The sequence below is a fragment of the Schistocerca gregaria genome, chromosome 2 (genome assembly GCF_023897955.1).
Source record: "Schistocerca gregaria isolate iqSchGreg1 chromosome 2, iqSchGreg1.2, whole genome shotgun sequence".
Taxonomy (NCBI): domain Eukaryota; kingdom Metazoa; phylum Arthropoda; class Insecta; order Orthoptera; family Acrididae; genus Schistocerca; species Schistocerca gregaria.
Window position 1 is genome coordinate 952,405,301 of NC_064921.1, and position 18,683 is coordinate 952,423,983.

General features: G+C 39.7%; 1 protein-coding gene across 1 annotated transcript in view; it reads right to left on the reverse strand.

The window, feature by feature from the left end:
• Window positions 1-7,823, reverse strand: part of LOC126335423 (transcription initiation factor TFIID subunit 7-like) — a 47,581-nt gene extending 39,758 nt beyond the window's left edge. The window contains exon 1 of the mRNA XM_049998699.1: window positions 7,014-7,823. Within this exon, the coding sequence (XP_049854656.1) occupies window positions 7,014-7,094 (81 nt within the window). The 5' untranslated portion in view covers window positions 7,095-7,823. The remainder of the gene's footprint in view (window positions 1-7,013) is intronic.
• Between the last annotated feature and the right edge of the window lie 10,860 nt (window positions 7,824-18,683).

The following is an 18,683-nucleotide window of genomic DNA, read 5'->3' on the forward strand; positions in this document are numbered from 1 at the left end:
CATAATATTGCCCTCAAATACATCACCCTTGTACAGACCCTCTATATACTCCTTCCACTTTTCTGCTTTCCTTTCATTAATAACATACAAATATTCGATTATAAAAATGGTTTTCTAGTTATTTTAAAGCATCTAACATTCTGTTATCAAGGGTCAAAGACATTAATTCAGGAAGAAGAAAATTTGGCATTAACTTCAAAAACTTCTAATTCTAAACTAAGTTTACTTTTACATTGGCCTTTACTATAATGCCACAAAATTGTGTCTGCAGCAATGCCAACATCCATTTCTTCAGCACAAAATTATTATTATTGACTCATAATCTCCTTCTACAAACAACTGCCACCAAACATATTACAATGTGCCTTCCAAACTATCTGTGTGATAATAACTATTCTGTAATTTTGGTAACAAATCTGGGTCTCCAACTTTGATCCCCATCCTAATAAAATCCTAAATCTATAAAATCAATTATGAGACTACCGCATATAAGTATAAAATGAAATATAAGGCTACTGGTAGAAAGATGCTGAATGAAACATGTTTGGCAGTCACAAGAACAGTGCGTGAAGTCTTCAGTGACTACCATAGCAGAATATTGTCAAATGATCTTTTACAAAACCCATTGTGCTATTAGCAAAAGCACCCACATCGGTCATCTGCTGCCATAGTACATTAATGTCAAATTTTGCTGAACTGCACTGTCCTAACGGATACATTCATCGTACATCCCATATTGATTTCTAAAGTTATTTCATGCAGTGTTCCTTGTCTGTATTATGAAAAGGATAGACTGCTACTAACTATATAGCAGAGGTGTTGAGTTGCAGATAGGTACAACAAATAAGCTTTTGGTCAAAAAGGCCTTCATCAGAATTAGACAATGTACACATACACAATCATACAAATGCAACTCACACACACGTACCACAGTACCTGGCTGCCAAAGTCAGAGTTGCTTGTGTTTTACCAGTGAAACAATACACAAACACTTCTCTCAGTCGTTAAGTGCACTGCATTATCTGTGATGAGAGTTAATGCCTGAAATTTGGTATTCTCAATACCCTCTTTACAATGTGGATCTCAAGGTGCTGACTTCCCTAATGATATCCGAAACGGAATGTCCCATGTGTCTAGCTCTACCTACCATTTGTGGGGCCATAATCACATCAGACAGCTTTTCACATGAATTACATGAGTACAAATGACAGCTCTGCAAATGCACTGCCTTTTTACACCTTGTATACATGATACTATCACCATCTGTGTGTGTGCATGTTACTACTCCACGACTTGTCACCTAATTGTTTATCAATGCCTAGCAGATAATATTAATAGTAAACTTCCACTTTTTGCTGATGGTGCAGTTACAGTAGCGCTCAAAAATATTTTGTAGAGATAATTATTTACAATTACATAAAGATAAGCCTGTAACAGAACAAACTGTCAGTGGGTAACTGAGAAGTATGCAGTTATAATCCATTTACTACAAAATTATATCTAGTTTAAACAAAGTTATCTTACATCACAATTAAAATAGCAATTCTTCTGTCTAACTATGTAAGAATAGAATAAAATTATTTTGGAATCTGAAGAACAAATCAGTATTTTGTTGCATACTCATGGGCTTTAGTCACAGCTGCACAACTGTTTGTCACTGAATCCACGAGCTTTTCTAATAGGTTAAGCGGAAGTTTCGGCCATTTGTCCAATAAGGCAGCAACACACTGAAACTAGTTTGAGTCGCTTCCACAAAGAACTCAATCCAGTGCATCACACAGGTGTTGAGCTGGATTTAGATTTGCACTCTGGCTTGGTCACCCCAAAAGTCAGATTTTTTTCCTCTGAAAAGAAGTTTTTAAATGTCTGGGGGCATGTTTTGAATCATCATAAAGCTGAAATAGCCTATTACATGATGTATTATTTCTTCCATATGGAACAATTTTCTTTTCTGAAATGTCAGAGTACAGGAAATGACCCATTTTGTCTTTTATTGGAACGCACCAACCCCACTTCTAGAAAAACATCCTCATACCACAACACTGCCACCACCATGCATAATGGTTGGTACCTGGTACTTTTCTTTTGTCCCTTTGGTTTTTTTGGTTGACGTATATATGCACATAATCACAAGAAAATACATTAAATTTACTTTCATCACTATATGGAACCTTTGGTTAATCTGTAGCATTTCAAGTTTGATACTTCTTTACAAACTCTATCCTGGTCTTCCTATTTCTTAGAATTTAGAAGTGAATTAAGTGATAGTCATCTACCATTTAAATCAGCTGCTACTAGGCAACATTTTCAGTAGAAACATGTATGTTCAGTCCATGATGCTGCCCCAGATCATCTATAACCTGTTGAGCGATTTTCTTAGATCAACAGCTGAGTGCTTACAAACCGTTCTCTCCTCCATCATTGTTGTTTTTTGAGGACAACTTGCCCTTGGCTTATTGGCTACTCTTCATTCCTGTTTTTGCCATCAGATGCACACAATTTTTTGTTGTAATATGCCACAGCAACAGTAGACTGCAATGCCTAAGTGACAATTGTTGATGAGTAGTGTACCAGCAAAGCACGTTAAAAAATACTTTTGAGTTAAAGAAATATACCTGTGTACTTACATTGTTATTGTGTGACCTTACTTGATATGCAACAGCAGCAGCATGAAGCTCTTGATGGAGTGACACAATTACTGTTGTCACTGCATATCGACAGTACTGACAACATAATACAGCTACAAAATACCTTTGAGCGCTACTGCATCTATAATGAAGTACTGTCTGCAAAAAGGTGCACAAATATTTTGGTGGATTTTGATAGTATTTCAGAGTTCTGCAAAGACTGGAAACTAATAGTCCAAAAAAGTAAAACTTCGCATTTAATGAAATTAAAAAAGTAGTACCCTGTGACTAACAGTATCAATGAGTCACAGTTAGAATTGGTCAACTCATACAAATACTGGGTGTAACACTCTGCATGGAATATGAAAAGGAAGATAACATAGACTTAGTCACAGGTAAAGCAGATAGCAGACTCCTATTTATAGCTAGAATACAAGAAAAATGTGATCAGTCTACAAAGGACACTGTGTACGAATCACTCGTGCAACTCATCCTACAATTTTGCTCAAGTGTGTGATATCTGTACCAAATAGGGCTAACACGATATTCTACGTATAAAGATAAGAGCAGCATGAATGGTCACAGGTTTGTCTGACCAAAGGTAGAATGACTGAGAGATGTTGCAGAAACTGAACTGCACACACTTGAAGATAGAAACAAACTATTCCGAGAATGACTACTTAAAAAATTCCAAGAATTGGCACCATGTGCTGACTCTAGGAATACACTAAAATTCCCTATGTAACATTTCCATAGGGATTAGATTAATTACAACATGCACAGAGGCATTTAAACAGTCATTCTTTTTGTGTTCCATACATGAATGGAATGGAAGGAATTAATAATAACTGGTACAATGGGAAGTGCCCTTGGCCTTGCACTTCACAGTGGTTTGCACATTATAGTCGTAGATACATATTTAAGCTTTGTTTTATACAATATACACTTATGCTTTGTTTTATACATATTGCACAATAGTCACTGTTTCTTTATAAGTTTCTTTCTGAGACTGCATACATACTGGGTCTCTCCCATAACGAACTGTCCAACTATGCAACAGAATTTTGTAAGACTTAGAATTTAAACCTTTTGACAAGTTACAAGTTGGACAACAGTTATAATTGTCAAAAGACACAAAAGGGAGGCAATAAGAGAGGAAGGTGCGAGGCAGGGTTATAGCCTCTCCCTTACATTATTCAATCTAAAAAGTCCAGGGGGAGAGGGGTGGGGAGTGGGAGACCCTTTAATTTTTGCATTATGAGGAGGAGGAGATTAGTGTTTAATGTTTCGTCGACAACGAGGTCATTAGAGACGGAGCGCAAGCTTGGGTGAGGGAAGCATGGGGAAGGAAATCGTCCATGCCCTTTCAAAGGAACCATCCTGGTATTTGCCTGAAGTGATTTAGGGAAATCACAGAAAACCTAAATCAGGATGGCCGGAGATGGGATTGAACCGTCGTCCTCCCGAATGAGAGTCCAGTGTGCTAACCACTGCGCCATCTACCTCGGTAATTTTTGCACTGTGAAAAGGATAGATTAAACAACATCCATACACAGCCCACACTCCTAACCCCTCGCCTCGTGGCTCATATCCTTGTAACAGACCTAGATGCAAAACCGGCCCCATACACCCTCTCACCACCACCTATTCCAAACTGGTCACAGGCATCACCTATCCCATCAAAGGCTGGGCTACCTGTGATACTAGTCATGACCTATAAGCTGAGCTGCAACCACTGTGCTATATTTTGCATGGGCATGACAACCAACAAGCTTGCCTATCCGCATGAATGGCCACTGACAACCTGTGGCCAAGAAACAGCTGGACCACCCACTTACTGAGTATGCTGCCAAACACAATGTTCTTCACTTCAATGATTGCTTCACAGCCTGTGCCATCTGGATCCTTTACACCAACACCACCTTTTCTGAAATGCGGCTGGGAACTCTCCCTACAATATATCCTACGTTCCTATAACCCTCTTGGCATCTACCTTCATTAGTTGCTGTCCTTTGCTCATGTGTCCCCTTTCTTGTTCTCATTCCAGCAGAACACAGCCTTCTATTCCACAGACGCACCCACAGTCTTTTTACTTCTATCCTTTTCTGCTCCCCCCTCCCCCTCTGTCTAACCTCCAGAGTGCACCTAGCTGCAGTACCCTCTCCCCACCATATCCCTGTATGCTCCCACAAGCAGCACTTTACCGTGTCCCACCACTAGCCTGCTATCCCTCCTCCTCCCTACCCCAGCCTCCTCCTTACTCCCAGCACCCAGTTTACTTCTCCCATCATGCACTGCTGTCCTCAGTCTGACCTACGCAGCCAGAAACTGTGGTCATGTGTGTTGTCTACTTCTGATGAAGGCTGTTTAGACAAAAGCTCTGTTTGACAGTCTTTTCTTTGCGCCTATCTGCAACTCAGCACCTCTGCTACATTGTGAGTAACAACTATCCTTTTCATAATATTGTCAAAAAGGGTAGATTGCCACTAACCATACACTGGAGATGAGTCACAGACAGGCGCAACAAAAAGATTTCTAAACAAGTAAGCTATCCACCAAAAGGCCTCCTTGTAATTACGAGGGCCGTTTGAAAAGTCCGTGCAAAGTCCAAGAGATAGCACCACCGGTATGTATCGAGGTCAGGTTAAGTTAATAGCATCTTTGGAAAGAATGCACACAGAGTTACAGCCATATTCGTCTATTTCTTTGTGTTTAGCATTCATGTGAACCAAGGAAGCTGAGAGATAGTCAAAAAATGGACGAAAAAGAATTTTGTGTGGTGATTAAACATTACTTAATGAAAGGCAAAATGCCTCAGGAAACTAGAGAGAAGCTTGATAAACATTATGGTGACTCTGCACTTTCTATTAGAACAGTTTTTAAGTAGTTTCAAAATTTTCGGAGTGGCCATATAGGCACAAGTGATGCTGAACGTTCTGGACGCTTTGTGGAGGCTATGACTCCACAAATCATTGATAAAATCCATGATATGGTGATGGACGTCAGAAGAGTTGTGGTGCGTGAGATTGCTAGTGCTGTGGGCATCTTGAATGAACGAGTACATATATTTTGCATAAACATTTGGACATGAGAAAGCTATCCGCAAGATGGGTTCCGCGATTGCTCACGCTTGACCAAAAACGGAATCGTGTGAAGTGTTGCAAGGATACAGCTGTTCAGAAAGAATCCGCAGGACTATAAGCGTCATTTCACCACTGTGGATAAAACAGGGATGATTCTCATCAACTATCTGGAAAAGGGCAAAACTATTACAGGTGCATATTATTCATCACTATTGGATCGTTTGAAAACTGAGCTGCATGAAAAACGCCGGTGATTGGACCACAAAAAAATCCTTTTCCATCACGACAATGCACCAGCACACACCTCAACAGTTGTGGTTGCAAAATTAATGGATATAGGATTCCAATTCGTTTAACATCCGCCCTATTCTCCGGACTTTTAATTGTTCCCCCAATTTGAAGAAATGGCTGGCGGGACAAAGATTTTATTCAAACGAGGAGGTGATTGCAGCAACCAATAGCTATTTTGCAGACTCGGGCAATTCCTATTATTCGCAAGGGATCAACAAATTAGAACAGTGTCATGAATGACAATGATGATAACACAAACACCCAGTCCACAGGCAGAAAAACTCCACAACCCGGCTGGGAATCAAACCCGGGGCCCTGTGATCCAGAGGCAGCAATAGTGGCCACTAGAGCACGAGCTGCAGACTCCACAGGAGAGGATAGTGCTTGAGGTATCTTTGATACGTTACTGTCAATAGCCCTCAAAACACATCCACTTGCAGCAGCTTCCAATCACTAGACAGTAGTCAGGGCTATTTCCAGCTGTTTAAGAACAGTAATTCATCATTTACCTTAAAACAGCACACACAGTAGTGTTGCATTGCTTCCAGTGAAACATTTTACAGAAAAGTAAACAAATAACTTGCAACTAAGGTTTTCTCATTATGTTTCAATTTATGGGTTTGAAGCGCTACAAATATTACAGCAGCCTGGGCGATTAACAGCTAGAACGAGAGCTCCATTGCGCCAACACAAAAACCTGGTACAAAATTTGATATGTCTGTGGAACGTTTTCCATGATATATCTGCTATCAAATTCAACAACAACTTTAATCTGTGGCAACTGGAGGCAATATACATTCCTGTTAAAATAGGAAACTAATGTGACACAATAAGTTTGATATCTACGGAAACAGTAAATCACAAACGTCAACTTACTACAAAATAGGTTATGCACAACACTCAAAACGCACAAATTAAGTTTATAGTTGCCGATGTAGTATGAGTTGACACGATATGGAAAAAAGTATTAAATACGGTGCATACAAATCGAGGAAACAGAAAGACAACTTACAGGTGGGAGCCGTAAGATAAATTGGCTCTCTAGCTCCACTGGCGGCTCAGCTTCTCGTTTTGGTTCATTGTGCCGATTCATATTGATGTTTCAAATTTTACCTACGGTTTGCTGTGTTTATGTGATATGCATAATACATCACTCTCTAACGTTTATATACAATATCATATGTACATATACTCCACACCGTTTTGACAGTAGGTAAACAACACTTGTTGCAAGGAACTTATGGAAGATACTACGACATTACTAACCACCTTTGGTCAAATTCTTCATTTTTTTTTTTTGTGTTCGGCAATTAATACCTTGTCGTATGATTCATTCAGTCAAAATTTCTGATAATTTAATGAGGTACTTCAATACTACAAAAGGAAAGCAATAAGGGATACAAACACAATCGACTCAAGTATGATACGAGCCCTCGGTAAGGCCAATTCACACTGTCCGTCACATCTCAGTGCCATAGGGGGTGTACTCACATTGTCTTGTCACGTCAGTAGCGAACAGTTGAAATAATGTTACGAGCCACCATCCGTAATAACGTAAAAAAGACGGAGCATCGTCCTGGAATTGAGGAACTAAAAATGATTTAGTTTATTTATGACCCAAGCTAGATTCACAACGTATGTTCTTGAATAATTTTATGTGATAAAGTACTGAGAAGTGAAATAACATTTCAAAATATCGACATTTAATTGCCAGCGTTGATATATACACACAAACACGTCAAACACTATATACAAGGGAATAAAGGACAATGGGAGGTAACCATAACAAACCTCTTCCATCAGGTGTACAAGATGTATGAGACTGGCAGAATAATCTCAGACTGCAAGAAGAATACAATAATTCCAATCCAAAAGATAGCAGGTGTTGACAGCTGTGAAAATTTCCGAACTATCAGTTTAATAAGTCATGGTTGGAAAATTCTAAAACGAATTCCTTACATATGAATGGAAAAGCTGGTAGAAGCTGACCTCAGAGAACATTAGTTTGAATTCGGTAGAAATGTTGGAACATGCGAGGCAATACTGACCCTATGACTTATCTTAGTAGGTAGGTTAAGGAAAGGCAAACCTATGTTTCTAGTATTTGTAGACTTAAAGAAAGCCTTTAACGATATTAACTGGAATACTCTCTGTCAAATTCTGAAGGTGGCAGGGGTAAAATACAGGGAGTGAAAGGCTCTTTACAAATTGTACAGATGTAAGATGGCAAGAACTATGCCCCTTACATGAAGTCACGTTGAGCTAACAGTAGGGCTGAACAAAAATGACTGACAAGGCACAATGCATCTTGTAGAGGGTATAGTGTGGACGTATTGGAATAATTAATGTTGGGTGATGGTTTTAAAGTAATTCACGCGACATGAAAACTTTGTGGAAACGTGTCGATTTTCTGGAGGCTAGTTTATCCCAAGGAAGTATTCAGAGTTGACCGCGGCCAGGGGCGCGCGCAGCTGGGGAGCGGCGAAGGGGAGCGACAATAGGCAGCTTTGGCGGCTCCAACTCTGGGAAAGCGGTAATGGGGTGGGGCCTCCAATTGCCTTAAGGTGAGTGGTAGTGAGGGGGTAGTTTACCCCATGCTGGTGTAATGGGATGCAGACAGAGAACCTGCATGACTGTCGATAAATGTCCATCATCTCGTTTTCAGTGAAACATGTGAGAAAGCCGTGCAATGCTACAGTGGAGCGTTCAGCAGACGCCAAAATATGCCTGCTCATGACTATAGCAACTTCACACTGAATTCACGGTCCACAGAGTCTGAAGTAAATCAGGTGAAGAGCGACATAATGAAATACGCCAGCCTCCGAAGGGAACATAAGACCAAGGAATTTGAAGTACTCTTCTGGGAGTAAGAATTCGGGAAAAATTAGTGTTTTGTGCTGACGCTAACCATGATGGGTGGCCTGGGAGGAGCTTAATAGCAGAAGTTGAGAGGAAGGGAAATTTTGTGGGAATTTGTTCACTCCCCAGAGCAGGCATTGGTTGGCGCTGGGAAGCAACTCATGATTAATGCGACTGGTGCTGCAATTGGCGTAAGTGATTTTGCTGGAGAGGAAACCGAGGCAACGAGTGGACTTGTAGAAGTCTCCGTAGAGGTCTTCCATTCCCAGATTGCCTAGAATGCGGACATGGCGTTCTTTACTCAGCTTGCCTGAGAGAGTGAGCATCTCTGCAGTTTAGGACTCAGCAAACGGAATGATTGAGCTTGGAGACAGAAAATTTTGGTTCAACTATGTACTGAGCAATATAGCTAGGAGTGAATAGACGAGCACAGCCTTGCAGCAACACAAGGCCGGCCGACGTCCGCTCAACGATGATGCCCTTCCATGCTGAATTTGGTGATATTGCATCCGCTCCGGCTTGAGTTAGGCCACTGATTAATTTGTTGGATCATGTCAGCAAAGTTTCCACGAGGGTTCAGATGTTCAGATGTGTGTGAAATCTTATGGGACTTAACTGCTAAGGTCAGCAGTCCCTAAGCTTACACACTACTTGACCTAAATTATCCGAAGGACAAACACGTACACCCATGCCCGAGGGAGGACTCGAACCTCCACCGAGACCAGCCGCACAGTCCATGCCTGTAGCGCCTTAGACCACTCGGCTGATCCCGCGCAGCCACGAGGGTTTGATGGGCCCTGTATTGTGGAATTCTTCTCACATTTCACATTACGCCTGGGTCAGTCGATAGGAATTAATTTTGATTTATCGCGCTTTACTCCATGTAAGTGCAATTTATTACATCTGGCTGTTAGGGGAGTTATGTAACGTGATGACTGATGGTTGTGCTAATCAACTGCATCTGTTTTCAATCAAGTAGTTGAAATCCCAAGTCATTTTCTTAATTAATTTTATGTTCAACATTTGCATCTGGTGTTCAATAGCTGATATAACATCAACGTGCACCCCTTTTTAATTAAAAGTGATCAATTTTGAATCAATTAATGTCAACACCGCCACTGCAGTTCAATCAAGAGTCACAGGGCCTTATTACTTTCTTTGCGTTATCCGATACTGCCGCAGTTTCGCACTCTCTGTTGACCTGTTAGTCAATTATCTGGGGTGAACACATGCCGAAAGCAGATAAGTGACGGGTGGGGTGTAACGCAGAAACCAGGTGGCAGTTATAAGAGTCGATGGGCACGAAAGGGAAGTAGTGGTTGAGAAGGGAGTGAGACACTGTTGCAACCAGTAACAAAACAAAAGAAAAACTTGGAGTAGGAATTAAAACCCATGGAGAAGAAATAAAAACTTTTTGGGTTTCCTGACAACATAGTAATTCTGTCAGAGACAGCAATAGACGTGGGAGAGCAACTGAATGGAATGGACAGTATCTTGAAAGGATAATGTAAGGAGAACATCAACAGAAGTAAAACGAGCATAATTGAAATGTAGTCGAATTAAATCAGGTGATGCTGAGGGTATTAGAGTAGGAAATGAGATATTTAAAGTAATGGATGAGTTTTGCTATTTGGGGAGCAAAATAAGTAATGCTGGTCGAAGTATAGAGGACATAAAACGTAGATGGGCTATAGTAAGGAAGGTGTTTCTGAAGAACAATTTCTTAATACCAAGTATAGATTTAAATGCCGGGAAGTCTTTTCTGAAAGTTTTTGTGTGGAGTGAAGCAATGTGTGGAAATGAAACACGGATGATAAACAGTTTAGACAAGAAGAAGAGAATAGGAGCTTTTGAAATGTGGTGATACAGAAGAATGCTGAAGATAAGATGGGTAGTTCACGTAACTAATGAGGAGGAACTGAATAGAACTGGGGAGAAGAGGAATTTGTGGCACTACTTGACTAGAAGAAGGTATCAGTTGATAGGACATGCTCTCGTTCTGAGGCATCAAGGGATCACCAATTTAGTACTGGATGAAAGGGTGGAGGGTAAAAATCATAGAGAGAGAACAAGAGATGAATACAGCAAGCAGATTCAGAAGGATGTGGTTGCAATAGTTATTCGGAGATGAAGAGGCTTGCTCAGGATAGAGTAGCATGGAGAACTGCATCAAACCAATCTCTGGACTGAAGTTCACAACAACAACAACAACCATGTAATGACGTTTTTCGGACCCACATACCTTTTTGCATTGTTTTACACTTCTGCCTTCCTTTTCTAATATGCAAGCCATGCCTGCAAACTGCAAATCATCGGAGTCCAATAAATGTCCTTTTCGTACAAATGTTGACTCAAGGATCCACATATATAAGCTACTGCATTATGCATACATAACATTAGTTACAACGCCGGACCCGGAACAAGTCCCACCCATTCACCCCCCCCCCCCCCATATCTATCAAAATGCTAAGCCCTGCCCATGGTCAGTCAAGCTCCAATATCACAGGTATGTCAGTCATAAAACAAGAAATACAAAATTATCCAGTAATTAGTACAAATTTCAGTTATTCCAAATATCACTGTCCAAAGAGTGTATTATCAAAGAAATAAAAATATCTATGGTCAAAACGTGAATTGGAAACATCATCATCAATAAAAGCAAAGATGCTTGTCCAAAGACTCTCCATCCTCTAAGGAACGTTTTTGACGAATTTACTACGCAGTTTCTTTTTGTAATGAGATGTATGTTAAATATAGTGTGAGACTAGGAAGGCTATTTTACAAAGAAATATTCCATTCACATTCTTTTAGTCCAGGCCAACATAGTCTCACTGTTCGTAGTGTGCAATCTAATACCTTAATTTTGAAAATATGTCACTTAACAAAGTCTGATTTATAACTACAGGCCTGATTTTTAGTACAAAAACCTACAAACAAGCAAGCAAGGCAAAATATATGCACTATAGTGTGAGAACCAAAGACCATGAGTTGTTGACTGTATGGCGTAGACTGACAAATTTATGCAGTGTGTAGATACTCTCAAGTGTACCGGTTACCTTTTTGGTAGGGGAGCAAGCACTCAGCTGCTGTGGAGAGGGGGGTGGGACTTGTTCCAGATCCTATAGGCAGCTCGCTAAAGGCAGCATCATGTTGTGAAAGTGGCTGGAGTGGGAAACAGTATTGATAGAGATCAGGGCTACAATATTGAGTATGACCTGGTAAAAATAGCACCTGAAACAAACCATACAAATGTTGAACAGCTCTGTCAGGAGGGTCAATATGGAGCTAGGTCAGCTGCTTTGGGTGGCTACTATGTCAAGCATCGGTTTGTTTCCTGTCAATACTATTGGTAGGTGGGACTTCACAAGGAATGGTCTGCATCTCAGTAGGAAAGGGATAGGTAACTTGGCTTGATAGCAAAATCTTTAAGGGAGGTGGGCACAGAAACTCATGGGAATACCTCTTTTTTAGGCTAAGATCAGTGTCCAATGATTTAAAATTGGATGAAATTAAATGTAATGAGACAGGCAGGCAGGTACTACAGATGTTTAAGTATAATAACAGCACAGTGAAAAATAATGTTATAATGTCACAAGCTTCCCATAAAAGCACAGTGAAAAATAATGTTAGTATATTGCGTCAGAATATCAGGAGATTAAAAAACAAAGTAGACAAACTTCTTATTCGTTTACAAGATTCAGAAACTGAGAGTGAAATAGATGTACTATGCCTGTCTGAACATCATATAGTCACAGACATGGGAAAGATAAATGTAGGTCGCTGTAAGCTTTCAGCACATCTAAGCAGAGGCTATTGAGAGAGGATGAGTTGCCAATTATGTTAAAATTTATCATAGTGTGAAAAATTTATAAACCAAAAAGTTATGTGTAGCACATCATATAGAAGCATGTGCATGTGAGCTTAAGCTAAATAATGGTTCTTTTATAATTGTAGCTCTGTATAGGTGCCCATTGGTAAATTTTCAGATATTTTTTGGACAACTTGGATTATTTGCTGTGCTAACTGTCATACGGAGGGATGGCAATGTAGATTTTCTGAAAGAGTCTGATAGAAAGCTTGACATCGAATATTCCTTGGTTCTTTCAATTTGATGTCAGTTACTGATTTTCCTACTTGGGAGGTACAGGAAAGCAGTACAATTATAGATAACGTTTGTATAGACTAAGATAAATTTAATCAAGTAAAAACTTTTCCTGTTAAGAATGGTCTGTCTGATCATGACCCACAGCTAGCTACATTATATGACGCAGCTCTGTACAGTGATACTAAACAGTTCTCCAGAATAGTGCATTGAATTGACAATTTAATGAACGCAAATTTTTGGGAAAGATTGCAACAGTTACACTTAGATGAAGTGCACAGGGAATCTGATGGTAATTTAAAATTTAGCCTATTTCATGATACCTTTGTGACTATATTTGAAAACAGTTTCCCTAAGAAAAGAGTGATACATATTACTAAGAAAACATCTAAAAAGCCATGACTTACCCAAAGGATAAAAAAGAAAACGTATCTTACAACTAGAAGGTGTAAAGATTCAGAAACAATTAAAGATTATAAAATCTACTGCATGGTATTAAGAAAAGTTAAAGTATGTGCATTATGTCCGAGATTAGCACATTTGCTAATAAAATCAAAACAATTTGGAATATTGTTAAAAGGGAAACAGGGCAACTGAGCACAGGAAGACTATATTTCTATCAGACTTAATGAACATATTAAAAACAAAGATTCCAAGACTTACCACACAAACACACACACAGAATTTCTAGCTTTCGCAACCGACGGTTGTTTCTTCAGGAAAGAGGGAAAGACGAAAGGATGTGGGTTTTAAGAGAGAGGGTAAGCAGTCATTCCCATCCCGGGAGCGGAAAGACATACCTTAGGGGGGAAAAAGGACAGGTGTACACTCGCACACACACATATTTGTGCAGAAACAGTGACAAATGTCTGCTTGTGTCTGTGTATGTGCGGATGGATATGTGTGTGTGTGCGAGTGTACACCTACTATACCTATTTTTATTCAATGCTTTCATATTGCTTTATATTTTGGGGTAATTCATCAAGAAGAGAAAAAGTATTCATTGATCAAAAGCTTGTAATCACAATAATGGCTGGAGCCCAACCAGGACCAGCTTCCAGACATTTATTTAAGGAATTTGTGATATTCACAGTATCTTCCGCAATACATACATTCACTTAAGTATCCCAAGTCAAAAATAATAGCGAAGTGCAAAGCTATAACATTAGAAGAAAGGATGATCTACACAATTCTTGATTAAATCTGACTTTGGCACGGAAAGGGGTGAATTATGCTGCCACAAAAGTCTTTGATGATTTGTAGTAGTAGTAGTAGTAGTAATAGTAGTAGCTTTATTCATCTGTGGATCTCTTTTTACAAGGATATAGGGCATGTCAAAGTATTTACAAGTTTAGACCAATTTAAAATAAGCTAATTCATATACACATATATTTACAGACTTCTAGTTAGAGAGAATAATTAGATTTACTCCTGGTATACATTAGTCTTTTTACAAATAACTTATTAAAAAATGTAATGCCACACTGTTCACTCATATCTCACTACCAGTCACTGCACACACTATGCACACATTGTTTAATAACACTTCACTTAATACACACACACACACACACACACACACACACACACACACACACACACACACACAGTGGTGAACTCTGGGCTATTTTCTGTACCGCAACTTCCCATTTGCTATCCTGAAAAACTGAGACAGCATCCCTCTATAATGAGTGACATTTTGACCTCAGAAAGAGGAAGAGGTGTTAGTATTTTGCTATGCATAGCTTGGGGGTAAGTATTTCTAGAAAGGCAAAAAGAAGGAAAAAACATAAAGTGAAGGAGTTACGTGGAATGTTGGATGTTTTATAATCATTATTATTATTATTTAATTGTACAACTTTTATCAAACTCCCATTCTGTTTTATCTAAGTAATCCTTCAATGTATAACAGATAGCGCTAAAAGAATGACAGACAGCCAATAAACATTTAAAAGCAAATTAAAAGAATTTCTGAATGACAGCTACTAGTGTGTGTAATGGACCATTACAGATGTCGTATTCATGATCTATGGAACAAGTATTAATGTAATGTAATTTCACGACACATCTAACATACAGACCAACACCGCAAGTGTACAAGTCTCGAACCGCCAACTTCTTCGATTCCTGTTGTGCACATACTTATTTCATGTACAAATAGTTGAAAATTAACTGGCGAATGTAAAAGTTCCTGCGAAAAAGCGGTTGAGGGCAGCTATGCTATTTGGGATCATGTGCCGTGACGTTACGGACAGTGTGAATACTTCTTGACGGTAGGGTGCCGTGACAGCCAATGTAAATTGGGCTTAAATAGAGCCTATTTACCTTATCCAGTACGTTTCTCTTCCCTTACAAAACTAATTAGGCACAGAAACAACTGTGTTTTTTCTCTTTCATTAGAGCTCACTTTTTCACATGAAAGATTATTTAATGTGAAATTGATTCAACATTTCTGTACTTAATTACATATAGAGTGAACATCAGCTTTGTTATATTAGTAGTGTAAAACCCAGATAGTCTATGAAATATATAACCAAGTCACTATGGAACATTTGCAACTTACCACAGAAACAAAACAAAATAACAAAAATGTGCAGACGACGTAAAAGCATGATATTCACTATCATACCACATGTCAGTGCTCTAAAAATATTTTAACTCCCGATATTAGCGGACGACAAAACCGTCAAGACTTACTTCTCAAGAAACCTTGATATGACCTGCAGTGACAGTCTGTTGACGACTGTTGTGAATGCCTCCAATTGAAATGCATAGTGGAATGTTTTGACGTGACGTGACGGCCAGTGTAACTTGGCAACACAGGGATCTGTGTTGGTGCCTTGTTGTTTTGATATAATTATCAATGGATTGCCCTCTGTTATGATACATCACATTATTATATGGATACAATGCACCCTACCTTCTTTGTAGTTATGACATCAGTAACATAAAAAATTCTGTTGATAGCACAATTGCTAATTTGATTTGGAGAGAATATTTTTGCTAAACGAAAAACGAGTTGCAGCAGATGATTTTTAGTTTTAAAACCAAACTTCGGGCCACTGACCTTACTTGGGTATAATATGTGTTACTTGACATTATAGAAACTTGGTAGGTGTGCTTTGGATTTTTTTATGGGTTTTTGAATGTTGTCATACTTTTGAGGTTAGAAATAAATGTTTTATTTTAAAAATAGCGTAAGTTATTTATCAACATTGTAGTAAAGCATGGGTGGTAAAGTTTATGGCCGTAAAGAGGATACTAACGTACCCAGTTTTAAAGATAACTAGAGGTCATAGAAGTGCAAAAAATTGGCAATGCCAGACGAACTAATTGAAAAACTGGCAGGCGAAGAAAATCTTGGCGAATTATAATGAAGACAATTTTAGAATGTGATGAAAGTCTTGACATTGTTAATGGCTGATTAATTAAAACAGAAGAAAATGTTTAAAATACAAAACCAGTATTTATGTATGGATGAAGGATAATGGAAAGGCAAAGAAATGTACAGTTTTGTCACTGAACAACAAGCCCTTGCTTCACGCTGTTGAATATAGAACTCCCAACGATATTTGAGACAAACTGCAAAAGACTTGTGATTTTCACTCCACTGTTAATTGTGAGTATATTGTGGAGGTTTGGTGGATGGTGGAATCCTTCACAAACCGTAATTATCCTCCCACCCTTGCACAAAAACAAATCTCCTGTGCCTTATCTTTTCAGTCTCCCACCACCTCACAAAGTCCCACTGTCTGGCAGCAGAGGAGCATTACCCTCATAACTCAGTACCACCCAGGGCTGGAGCAACTGAACACATTCTGTGCCAGAGTTTCAGCTAGCCCTCATTGTGCCCTGAAATAAGAAATGTCCTATGCTTCCCACCCCTCCCACAGTGGCATTATGTCGTCCACCAAAACTAAACAATATACTTTTCCATCCCTACACTACCCCTGTTCCCAACCCCTTACCTCATGGCTCATACCCCTATAATAGACCTAGATGCATGACCTGTCCTATACATCTTCCCACCACCACCACCTACTCCAGTCCTGTCATAAACATCATCTATCCCATCAAAGGCAGGGCTACCTGTGAAATCAGTCATGTGATCTACAAGCTAAGCTGCAACCACTGTGCTGCATTCTATGTGGGCATGACAACCAACAAGCCGTCTGTCCACATGAATGGCTACCGACAAACTGTGGCCAGGAAACAAGTGGATCGCCCTGTTGCTGAGCCTGCTGGCAAACATGACATCCTTCATTCCAATGACTGCTTCACAGCCTGTGCCATATAGTTCCTTCCCACCAACACCTGCTTGTGCAGATGGGAACTTTCCTTGCATTATCTCCTACATTCCCATAACCCTCCTGGCCTGAGCCTTTGTTAGTCATTGTCCTCTCCCATCCAGCCCTTCTCTGTACCCATTCCAACACTACACAGCCCTTATTTCTCCATCACACCCAGTATTTTTACTTCTCTCCTTTTCTGCTATCTCTCCCCCCCCCCCCCCCCCGCCCTTCTCCTCACCTCTCCACTGTCCTGTGTCTAGCCTCCTGATTGCACATAGATGCCCCACCCTCTTTCCACCTTGTCCCTGTGCGCTCTTTAAAGCACAGCACTGTCTGCCACCTCTACCCTACTATCCCTCACCCCAACTCCACCTTAGTCCCACCGAGTCACCATTCCCATCATGCACTGGTGCTGCTACTCGCAGTGTGACCGCAGTTGCCTGAGACTGTAGTCATGTGTCACAGTTGCTTTGCATGAGTGTGTATATTTGTGCTTGTTGCCTACTTTTAACGAAGGCCTTACTGGCTGAAAGCTATATTTGTGACAGTCTTTTTGCAATGCCTATGTGCGACGCAGCATCTTCACTATATTGTGAGTAGCAACTTTCCTTTTCACAATATTTTTAAAACTTTTCAGTGCTGCACTTCATAAGCATGCCCTTTACATCACATTTGCAAGCTGTGATGTAATGTTTTGGGCATTCTTTAGAAACCACAACTTGTCACATTCTTCCAGTTTACTAAGATTGGCCAACAGCCAATTGTTCAAGAGGAAGCAGATTACCCAATGTAAAGCTTATCCAATATAAAGATTATCCAATGTAAGGAGTTCATTACAAAGAACTTCAGAAATACTCTCAGTTTTTCTCAGAATAGAAACATTCAAAACTCAAGCCAAAAAGGGATGAAGTATGTTTTCTATTTCTGCAGGCAACCTGCAAACAAAAGATGTCTTGAAATGAAAACATTGTGTGAATTAACTGAATAGTTCTAAAAAACTAATAATAATAATAATTTGCAGGACTTGGAATGAACAGTAGAAGAATCTTTTAGAGGTAAATGCTTAAGAAAGTATTACTGAACACCACACTGTTGTTGTTGTTGTGGTCTTCAGTCCTGAGACTGGTTTGATGCAGCTCTCCATGCTACTCTGTCCTGTGCAAGCTCCTTCATCTCCCAGTACCTACTGCAACCTACATCCTTCTGAATCTGCTTAGTGTATTCATCTCTTGTTCTCCCTCTACGATTTTTACCCTCCACGCTGCCCTCCAATGCTAAATTTGTGATCCCTTGATGCCTCAAAACATGTCCTACCAACCGATCCCTTCTTCTAGTCAAGTTGTGCCACAAAGGCCTCTTCTCCCCAATTCTATTCAATATCTCCTAATTAGTTGTGTGATCTGTCCACCTTATCTTCAGCATTCTTCTG